Source organism: Varanus komodoensis, unplaced genomic scaffold, assembly GCF_004798865.1.
Source record: "Varanus komodoensis strain SLA01 unplaced genomic scaffold, ASM479886v1 scaffold1, whole genome shotgun sequence".
Taxonomy (NCBI): domain Eukaryota; kingdom Metazoa; phylum Chordata; class Lepidosauria; order Squamata; family Varanidae; genus Varanus; species Varanus komodoensis.
Window position 1 is genome coordinate 16913230 of NW_025335268.1, and position 11436 is coordinate 16924665.

The following is an 11436-nucleotide window of genomic DNA, read 5'->3' on the forward strand; positions in this document are numbered from 1 at the left end:
CCACCCACACAGCAGCAAGATCTCCTTAGTGAGGTGATAGTCATATAAATCTGACATGTTATTATTTCAGCCCTAATTAATGCATTATTTTATTTTTGCAAGGTGAATACAAAAGTACAGGTAATACATACATAGCGCTTTCTCTCCCAATTGTAGTCATTGAGATGAAAAAACAGCTACCTTTAGACCAGGTTCACACAGTAGGCCCTCCTAGTTATATGCTTGCATGAAGAGAGAATGAATGTAAACACACATGCATGTACATGAAGCAGTGTTAACTGGTGTATTGAAGCAGGCAATAACCATAGATTCATGCAGTTTGAATATTGGCTATTAGGGAAATGTGGCTTAATGATACAAAGTTGATGCTAAATCAAATACCTCTTCCCTCTCCCAAACCAAAAGTGCTGTTTCCTCCTTCAGTGGTTCATGCTGCTTATGGGCCAATAGCCAAGAATGCCTGACACTTTTGTAATTGGTCTGTCCATTTTATCTGATACCATACATTTGGGACGCATGATATTTAATCTATCTCCAGCCATCTCTGAATGCTCAGCAAAGTTTTCTGCAGAACTTGAAAATGTGTGGTTCTCTACAGCTACCTGCTTTATCTCTGGGTCAGTTGGCCTTGGCATTTCAGCTATACATTTCTTTTCTGCTGCTTCTTCTAGTCTGATTCTGAATCTGAGGCAACGACCTTTGAAGGCTGTATTCTATGCCCAATCCCTACAATAGTCTTTTCCTTTGTAGCAAGCATGAATCAATGTATTACAAATTGATTTCAAGTTTCAGATACTATGCAGTAAAAGGATACACAGTTCCCCTCTTCCTATTACTTTCAGTCATCCTACCACTTAGATTCCCTAAAAACTTTCTTAAAGCATCTTCTTAGCTGCTTTCCCAGTTGTCATTGCACTGTGGAGACCATTTTCGTAGGAGTGATGGTGAGTAAACATAGGCAGGCCATGTGAAATCTACCAGTCATATATAAAACAGATAACATGGTGATACATGATTATCACACTACTACTCACAAGATACATCTGGATAATATACATGCACTGTTATATGGAACAAGAGTTTGAATTAAAGAAGAATGCATTTGGATGAATGTGTTATGCTCCAAGTAACAAACTTACTGGGGTAAGTTCACTTATCACTTACATGGGGTGCACCATATATAAGTCAGTAACAATCCTTATTTTCACAATGGCCTCTGGGAAGAATTGGGCCTCTGTACTTGAGACATGCAGATTATCATTTTGCCTGAAAACCAAAGCCTTAATTATCCCTCAATCCCTGCACAAGTCTTCTCCAGCAATCCCAAGGCAGTGCAAGTGACTGATATGAAAGCTAATACACAATTTTCCTGACCTAGGATGTGGATTGAATAACAGCCCTGTGGGGCTTGCAGCATATATACTAGAGAAATTCTCCACCTGGACAGATAATTCATTCCTGAATCTGGATGATGGAGGCCTGGAAAGGTAGGAATCTATAAAAAGTTTATGTTAGGAAAGTGGAGGGATATATTGTGGCAAAGGACAATTAATCTGCCAGGAATGGGAGACGTGGCAAAGGACAAGTAACCCACCAGAAATACCAAATATAAACCAAAGGCTGGGTGTTGAGAATGAGAAAGACAGTTACTCTTAGCCTACATTCTCAAGACCTGCTGATTGGAATTTAGAGGAAGAACAGGAGGGGACATTGGAATGACGGCCAGTTCCAGACATTGAGATGAGAGAAGCAGAGGCACTTATTTCAAGGCCAAACTCCCCAGGTGTGCAGGCAGCTTTTGAGAATAACTAAGATGTACAGTTCACAGGAGGAGACTTGGAACAGGGGAGTTTCTCAGAGACAAGATGAGGTGGGTATAGCTCTTGATTTCATGACATGATGTTGGCAGAGGAGGGTGACCCAATTAGAGGACCATAGAGCAGTGAGGAGGCATGCTTGTTTCTAAAAGGATGGGGCCCAAACATACACATAACAAGAGTTCCTAGAAGCAAATACTAGATTCCATTCAATGAACCACTCTGTGCATCCTCAGATATACTTTCTGGATATTTGGGCATCTGGAAAAAGCTTTGGTCAATAAAGGATGTTTTGCAAGAAAGGCTTGTGGCTTTTATTACGCAAAAGGAGGAGCCCAGTTCACAATACTGGGTCTGAATCACAACATGCTAAACAATTTCTTTGAACCCAAAGCTTTAAGCACGAACAGACACAGATTTCACTGAAATTCCAACTGCCAATAAGAACAAATATTAATAAAAACAATGACATGGCTAGGACTCCTTATTTATCTATCCCATTTGTATGCTGCCCCATAGCCAGAGAACCAAGAAGGGTGACCAGACTTCCCATTGCTTACCCTGATCTAATACCTCCCACAAGGTAGCTGTTCAATCATTCATTCTAACCTGTATGGAAGGGCCAAAATGTGGTTTGCTACCAAAGTTATAGCAATTCTTTCCTTTTAATTCCCCTATTCAGGAAATACTCTCTGGATGACCTTTTAACCAATGTCATGATTTACTGGGTGACTTCCTCTATTGTGCCATCAATGCGCTTTTATAAGGAGAATTTATCCCAGAATCCAAATACTCTTCCTGATGCCAGGTAAGGAAAAAATTCCAGAAACCATTTTAAGATGAGCACTAATATCTGGCAGAAAAGTTTGCAATCTCCTAAACTCATTAGTAAAAATAGATGGATAGCATTTGCAAATATGATATTAGGGAAACTTGGCAGTTTCAAAGTTGTGATTGTTTTTCACCTGATTATCCCTAACACATAAGTGAAAGATCATATGTTACTGAAACACATTACGTCTCAATGTGAAATGGAACTAATAAATAGCAACTGAAGGTGTCCCAACAACACAGTGGAAGAGAAATCAGTTGAAATACATGAGAGGTCATTGGCATATCATACGAAGTCCTTTGGGTTCTAAAATTAATCAGTACAATCCTTCCCCAATCTGATGTCCTCCAGATCTGTTGGACAGCAACTTTGAGTATGCCATGCTAACTGAAGGATGCTAAAGGTGTATGCCAACATATCTAAAGAATACTAAGATAGGGAAGAAGAAATTAGTGTGTCAGCAGTGTTCAGTGCCTATATTACTCTCTTACATTTAAACAATGCAAAGGAAGTACATACTGCTATATCTAAACATTTATAACCGTTCCAGTAAAAATGCAGACATCATACAACACATAAATCATATTGTGAGCTTTAATTACCCCCAACACATATTTCAGGTAAAATACTTATGTTGTATTGAGACAAAATATTAACCTGAGGTATTTTAGCTATGTTATTTTTCATGTATTTAATAAGCATGATAAATTAGATATGTTTCTAGTGATTTTCTAATACACACTGAAAATTTTTCTGATGCAATGACTGTATGCAATTTAATATAATTTGGATAGGATAAAATTTCAATTCAGCATTTCTCACAAAAGCCACATCACCAAAGTTAAGCAATTGGACTGCAAGGTGTCTTAGATAGGGATCCTATGACTTTCTAGACAACATTGTGGGGGGAAGGATATGATACTTCCCAAAGCTGAGATGTGACCTTACTCTGATCTCCATCTTGTGACAACTGTTTCTCAAGGGTTAGAAAATTGGTCTCACAGAGAATGTAATAAGACAGGAAGGAGAAGGAGACTACCTTGTATCCTGGCAGCACACCGGACTCCTTCACTCCCCCTCCAAACTTCTTCAACTTCAGAGCAGAAGGTGCAGGGAGGCAAATGTTGCCTCCACCACTCCTTCCACTCTACACTGAATACTTGTAAGGCTCAAGTTCACAGGCTTACAAATATCAAGAGGTAATCCATAGGCTTGCACTTTAAGATACTTCCACTTCTATATGTATTCGGCCCATGCTGAATATGACTATGCTCCAGTTTTTATACTATTGTTATAATGAAAGAACAAATGATGTAGCCTCTAAAATATTTTGCTTTCTCTAGTACTTGGAATATTTTAGATTTCATAGCTAAAACAATAGTATTTTTTTTGAAAACAAGTTATATCTGAACTGTTGAAATTAGAAATTTAAATCCCAAGACCATAATCAAGATTCCAAAGTGGAATCTTATGTGCATGCCTAAAGGGAGCTTACTGGATTGTACCCTTAAGATGCTTCACAGTAAGACTTCAAAGCCCATGGAGGGTTTTTCTCCCAATTTGTTGAAAAGACCTAATTAAGTCCATCTTTGCTATAAAATAGGGGTGAGAGGTTCACAGCCAACTCTTGCAGTTTGTCTGTATTTTTTAACAGAACAACGTTCAAGTCTGCATGGTTGCCAGTATAACATGAGTTTGATGATACAGATTTTGGACTTTCACACTGGTCAACAAGATGACTGGCCTGAATTTAACACTTATATAGAAATAGAAAAAAAGGAAGCCATGCATGTTAGTGGGGCTAGACTCTGTGGAAACACACACTGAATTTACAATTGACAATAGTATGGCCTACCGAGAAAAAGCATGCCTGTATCCATATTGTCTGCTTTCTCTTGGTTATCTTGGTTATCTTCCACTCCAGGATTGCAGTTCATGTTCCCACCGGTATTGCTGCCTTCCCTAATGAACTTGCTCATGTCCCACGTTCCTGGGCAAAAAGGAAGTTTAAGAATATTGTCACCTACTCCTACATGCCACAAGGTGGGCACTTTGCTGCTTTTGAACAACCGCAGCTCTTGGCTCAAGACATCAGGCAGTTTGTAAAGAAGGTAGAACATTTGTGAGTTAATTGTATGGCAGAGAGTGCTATATTGGGAGTTATATCCTGCAGTACTTAAGAGAAAAATTATAATTGTTACCAATTAAGTTTTGGCTAGTCAGGTGTTTTAAGAGACTCTGACTTTTGTTGCTAAACAAACATTTTTCTTTCCTTTTTTAAAGCTACTATTCACATTAAAGCTTTTGTAAACAAGACTGTTCCAAGTTTGATTTACTTCATTTTACAGATATGTTACAGGGTGGATCATTTTCCATCTCACTAAAGCAGCACATCACCAAAAATACACATTAAATGGGAACTTTTTACATCATATTCTTGATTATAAGCTAAGTGGGCTATGGTTTGGACAGGGGTTTATATTACCTGAATTGGAAGCATTGTCAAGGGTACCTGAGCAAAGAACTATTTGAATACATTCAGGTGTAATACTGTTAGACTATAGCCTGTGATCAAGTAGCTGATACAATATTTCTGTGCTTTTATTAGTTCTGAACAGTCGTATTTGTTTAGCCCTTCCCAGTCACTGAGAATATGATACAAAATGTCAAGGGTCAGAAATGCCTTAATGCCGTACAGTATTAGAGACTCTCCAAAAGAAACTTGTTGTGTGACAGAATAGCTGCAGACAGTACTCTGAGCAGTTCAAGACTGGGATCCAACACTGCAAGCAAAGTTCGCTCAGGAAATAAGGCTTCTCCATGCTCTCTTCCCCACTGCAGCCCCCGCCATGCCCCTCCAACTGCGCCAGAGTGTCTCCCAGCTCTCTAGAATAGAGGTTGGAGAATGTGTGTGTGTGGGGGGGGGGGTGTGCAGGGGAAAGGGAAACTCATTCCACTGATGGAAGAGTGCCACTGGATCCAAACCAGAGTGGCGTTCCAATGCCATATGCCTGACAAGACCTTCTAAACCATTATATAGTAGACATGGCTAAGTCTTCTACAGGTCTCTACTAAAGCCTATACACTTCAAAGCCTATTCTAAAATCTTGCCTCAGGAAAAGGAGGACCACTTAATATATCCAGCTACCTTTATGTATAGCTTCCTTTGAATCTTCCCCTTCCTTAGAACAAGTCCTGATAAAATAGTACTGTTTCCAGGAAAGCCACATGTCCCCCAGCTCAGTAACTTTCTCTGCTCAACTGTAAAGCCATATAGCTCCTTAACAGTTAATTAGTTAAAATCAGGTAATGATTATGTATCCCCTGGGAACTGGATGCTATACTCTACCTTCAGTTGAAGTAAGTGGTTCAAGTGCCACAGTGTAGAGTAGTCAACAGGTTCTTTTCAGATCTGCCTTTCTTGTGGCCTGTTACCTACAGCTTTACCCTTGGTCAAAGCAACTTTAGATGAGGCGTACAACTTCCACAGTTTTACAATGGCAAACTATAACAAGGATTATGCACAAGATCTGTTTCAACAAGGAGCACTTCTAGGATGCTAACCTTTAATTTAGTATGTTAGAAAGCAACAAACAAGGAGAAAGTCAGCACACTAGAGGATATCTATTATTTGGAAAACGAAGTGAATTAATTTTGCTCATAGTTGTCAATGAACTGCCAGCCTAATATTTGTTAGAAATCAGACTTGGCTTTCCCAGGAGAATCACAGTTTACAGACAGCTTCTAGAAAACACTAGTCAAGCTGTAGATACCAGCTTTAAATACAATCTTCCCTCCAGACATCAGGACAATTCTGGACATCTGAATCAGTACCACACCCAAATCAGTAAGAAGGAAAGGCATCAAATTTTATCTGGATTTCATCATATTCTTCAAAAAATTGTGAATACAATTGCACAAATATCTTCCAGTCAACATAGTCCACAGTTTTTCAAGTATCATTTGACAGCAAAGTCTGCAGCCGAGAAAGTAGATTAGTATTCCTAAGGGGATTGGGTGTGTGTCTGTGTTTTGAACTTTGAATCAGTTCTTGAAAGGCACTTCCTATAATCACATGTAGTTTGCTTCTAAGTAATATCACTGTAAGAGAGTAACTGTAGAAAATATAGGAAGCTCAACAATGTTGTAAAAAGGCCCTAGAGATTCAGAAGAGGGGAATTTTTTGGTTGCAGCAGATCAAACATACAATTACAAAACATCAGCATAGAAGTTAATAACCCTCCTTAAAAACTTTGTCAAGAAAAGTAATGGAAGCCTTTGACTGTCACTGGAGCTTGAAACCATATATAATCATCCCAGGCAGAGTTCATCTCTTGGTAGGCAGAGAGAGTTGCACTGTTGTCATGACTGCATGATAAGTTGACAGTCAGCTTTCTTCCTCGAGTTGGCACTTTATAATTTAGTTTGGGTCGGAACCAATCAATGCCACAATTGCGGTGCCCCTGAACCATAATAGTAGCACTCATTGTGGGAACAGCTTGAAGCTCGCTGAACACATCCGCCAGGAAGAGCGAATGGAAAAGCTTGCGAACACAAGCTGCTGTCTGCAGACTCTCCTCAGCACCACTCACAGATACATCTTGCAGGTTAATTTCATAGAGTTCCTTAGGACTAACAGCAGTACCCCCAAGCAGAATAAGAACTCGTGGGACCAGTGTCAAACTAAACATGATTTCCAAATGATGGAACACACCCTCGAGGTCATTTAGTACTTGCTGGCATTTCTTGTTGCTGACTTGATCTTTTGGATATGCTTTTCTGACTGTATCTTCACCCTGTGAAGTTAACAAGATTGAAAAGATATGAAAATTTTTAGAACTTTCCTTGACATTCACACCCATTAGACATTAAGATTTTGTATTTCTATTTCACCCAAAGTTCCTGAATGCAATTTGTTAACAACAAAAACATTTAGAATACTACTGAATTATAATACAACTGTGTAATTAAGACTATGCTCTCAAGTGTAAGTAAACCTCACTAAAATCAATGGTACTTACTTGCAAATAAGCATCAAGTGTTGGGTTTGATTGTCCAGATATGCCCAGACATCAAACTGAAAGGCTTTAAACAAGTCACTGTATGACATTCCTATCTTTTCCAAACCTATCTCACAACAGCCATGAAAATACTCTTCTAAGCTCTTCAAAGAATGAACTGTAGCACCATTATTACCACCAGGTTCTGTATATAACTGAGAACTGGATGCCTTTTAAATATTATGTGAACTCACAAATATGCTCACTAACTTAAATGGTTTCTATTTTGAACTCCATGATGGGGTGGAAATAAGGTTTTCCCAACAACTTCAACATCCAAGCAACCCAGAAAAAAGAACCTTCCAAATTCTTCTCCAATCTTCTTGGGATTGAACTTGATAGTCAAAGTGAATTTGATAGTGGGAAGTGAATGATAGTGACTGGCAAGACTTGTGGAATAAGCCTCCATCCATGTAGATCAATTTCAGTATACACCAGAGAAATGTCCATAGAAATTGTCCATGGCTGGCAGCTGATCCCAAGGCAGCTCTCCCTTGTAACTCATTCAACTTCCCTTCAGTGTTGGAGGGATTGTCAGAAGTCAGGTACATATTTACATATGTGATGGGGCTGTAAGGAAATTCAGTATTTTGGGGGAGCTGTAATATCAGAGATTGGTTTAGTTACAAACCAACAATTTCCAAACTCACTGACCTAGCATTATTGAGTCTCTTTTTGAAAAAAGCTAATAATTTGAATGAAGAGTAAGGAGTTAATTAGTCATATACTTGTTGCTACCAGATTAACAATGGCAAAGTATTGGAATATTTTGATTTCAGGGATTAGGTTATTGGTACAAAATGGCATGGCACACAGCCTTAATGGGAAAAAAAGTCTTGTAAGTTGATGGGGACAAGGGGTCCAAGTAAACACAACTCATTTTATGCTTTTTGGCATGATTTCATTGTTTACACTAATAGAATGGACACTCAATATAAAATCCTCTCAAAATACAAAACATTTTGTGTACTATAAAGAACTTTGAAATGAAAAATGATTGTATCATAGATAGTATTAAGTAAACAATCATAGTCAAAACTAAGGCCTTTATAACTTTACGCACAATGCTCACCTGGAATATTTTTTCTTTTATTATGTTTATAATCAGTGTAGTTATTAGAATATTTGTGTTCTTTTGGACTGCTTTTTTGTCTTCTGTTTGGTTGTTCTTTTGTTTGGTCAATAAAAATAAAAAAACTATTGCATTTAAACGTCTAGTTGTATGCCCATTGTATGAACGTTTAGATAAAAATTTAGATTTGTTATGCAGAACAAAATGATTCTTTTTAGGAGGGTGGAGAAAAGATTGTTTTGATTTAAATTGGTTTAAAATAAATAAAATACTAACTTTCCAACTGTAAAAATAAGCTATGGTTATATCTGATAGACATGCAATGGAATTACAATGTAGGTTTAGGGTTTATCATTAAAGTCTAGTTTTTATCTCATGAAATAGTTCTGTCCAGCCAAGCAGCTCTTATTCTTGAAAGTTCTGAGCTTTCAATTTCTCTGACTTGAATCACATGTGCAAAAACACAGGCTAAATATGATTGTTGTTCTGTAATCCTGAAATGGTGGAGTTGAGCCAAGCAAAGTAGAGGAGTTAAGACAGAGACACAATATAGCATTATAAAAATGATTCAATTAAAAGAAACCTGGATAATTAATTTTTTTCACATAACAACTATCAAACTTTGCTTTGACTTATCAGTCACAAGTATTGTATATTTGTTGTTTTGTTTTGTGAAAGCATGGCTGAGCCAATACAGAGTGATGCAAAAAGGAGCAATACAAGCAAGAAAACAAATATTAAATTTTCAAATGTACATTTTCCTGTATTATCATACTAAGACATCAGCCCTGTACACATTTACTTAGTGGTAAACCTCAATGAATGCAATGGAACTTATTTTTGAGGAGACTTATATAGGACTGTGTGGTTAATCTCAAAGTATTATAGGTGTTGCTTATAGGAAAAATGCTGTATGGGAATATTGTAAACACATTCCAAGGAAGTACCAGAACAACCTAATATTTGACCAGGATCAGTGAATAAGGATCCGATGCTCTAGCATCATAAACTAATGCTTCTCAGGCCATTCAACATGAGGTGAAATGCCATAATGACAAGGTTTTCTTGACATTTGGTAATTTTGTTTTCCAATATAATTTCCTTTAACTTTGCAGAAGATAGTCCAATATTGCTCACTGGGCTAAATTTCTGACATGGTTAGCCAAAGCTGTGAAAAACATGGATATTGCCTCCCCACCCTCTCAAAACACTTCCATATACAGTTGGACCTCCACATTCATGGGGGTTAGGGGTACAGCACCCTCACAAAAATGGAAAAACTGTGACTATCTCTAGCCCCTGCCCCCCACACCTTCATACTGTCAACAATACATGAACTAGATTGCTTCTGCTTCTCAGATCATATTCTGATCCAGCAGAGCACCTCTTCAGTTATTACATGCTTATGTTCTTATTCTCCATCCTCCCTTTAACTCACCAGTACCTCCTCTTTGCACCAAGGAAATGTTGAAGGGATTTCCTTCTTTGGATGGGTAATGCAAGAAGACATGCTTTGGAGGCCTCCCTCTCTCCCCTTTCGCTTTCTCTTTCTCTCCACAGTGATGACAATATTCCACAGTAGGCTGCAGAAACTAGTTCACATTTGTTACTACGAACTGTTTGTCTTTAACTTGAATTTTTAAATTAATAGGCTTTATGGCAGTTCATTTGTAAGTATGGATATTTGTAATTTGGGTTTTGTAATCTGGAGAGAGTCTGGACCTAGGTCCAGAGGGAAGCTGATCGCACAGTTTTTGTTTGTAGAGTTGTTCGCTTTTTAAAGAAATGTCTGATATATCCATGCATATTAAGAATTATCCTACAACTCCATCTTTCTGAACTGACTCTGGAAGTATCTCAAGCCATGCAATTTACACAAAAGGGTCATCTGGCTTGGGAACAGTATGTTTATTCTTTTGAAAGGACAGAAAAAGATGTCTGAACAGAAATATTTCCTGTTTAGCCCCAGATCAGTAAACTAGATCTGCAAAAGAGGCAGTTTTAAATGAGAGGGTTTAGCAGTTGTTCAAATGCTGGCCCTGCTCAAACATAATTTATAGATTAATCCATGAATTATGGCAACATGCAGAACTCTGCAAGTGGCTTCTAAACAGTGCAACAACCTACAAATGTGCTATCTGTAAGTTGTTTCTGTGACTTCCAAAGCCAGACACGTGGAGTTGTTCATGGGTCAAACAACCCCAGGACTTGCTCTTTGGTCAACTTGGGGTTGCTCAACCCATTAAAATAGCATGTGTCTGCATTCATAGGTTGCTGGAGGAAACCAGTAGTAGCACAAGTCCCTGCAATGTGTGGGCTAATTCACCCATGTACACTGCCATTATGTTAAAACAGGTTCACTTTGTAATGAAGTCAGGAAACATAAGCTCCTAGCTTGTTCCAAGTTGCTACTCTTGCTGTTAAGTTTTATACTAATCAAAACATACATTAATATGAAAGACTCCTCCCATGTTTGTTTTAAAGTAGTTGCAGTAGAAGGCTGAAAATGACCTCTGCTTGCAAACCTAGAGAGCTGCTACTACTCCTAATAGCCAGTACTATACTGTTTAGGGCAATTATAGTCTCAGTATAAGATTAAACATAGGAACCCAGCTTTATTGGGTCTCTGAAGAGTACCATTCAACATATATCGAC

General features: G+C 38.2%; 2 protein-coding genes across 4 annotated transcripts in view; one reads left to right on the forward strand and one right to left on the reverse strand.

Annotated features, from left to right (window-relative positions):
• LOC123032030 (epoxide hydrolase 1-like) overlaps nt 1-4965 on the forward strand; it is a 47532-nt gene extending 42567 nt beyond the window's left edge. For all 3 annotated transcript variants that reach the window (XM_044447766.1, XM_044447682.1, XM_044447852.1), the window contains 3 exons: nt 1379-1487; nt 2500-2625; nt 4574-4965. In XM_044447766.1, the coding sequence (XP_044303701.1) occupies nt 1379-1487; nt 2500-2625; nt 4574-4775 (437 nt within the window). In that variant the 3' untranslated portion in view covers nt 4776-4965. The remainder of the gene's footprint in view (nt 1-1378; nt 1488-2499; nt 2626-4573) is intronic.
• Nucleotides 1-11436, reverse strand: part of LOC123032212 (MAD2L1 binding protein) — a 40423-nt gene that overhangs the window by 27392 nt on the left and 1595 nt on the right. Inside the window, exons 2-3 of the mRNA XM_044447972.1 lie at nt 5999-7445; nt 4505-4639 (exon numbers count right to left, since the gene is read on the reverse strand). Coding sequence (XP_044303907.1) covers nt 6906-7445 — 540 coding nt within the window. The 3' untranslated portion in view covers nt 4505-4639; nt 5999-6905. The remainder of the gene's footprint in view (nt 1-4504; nt 4640-5998; nt 7446-11436) is intronic.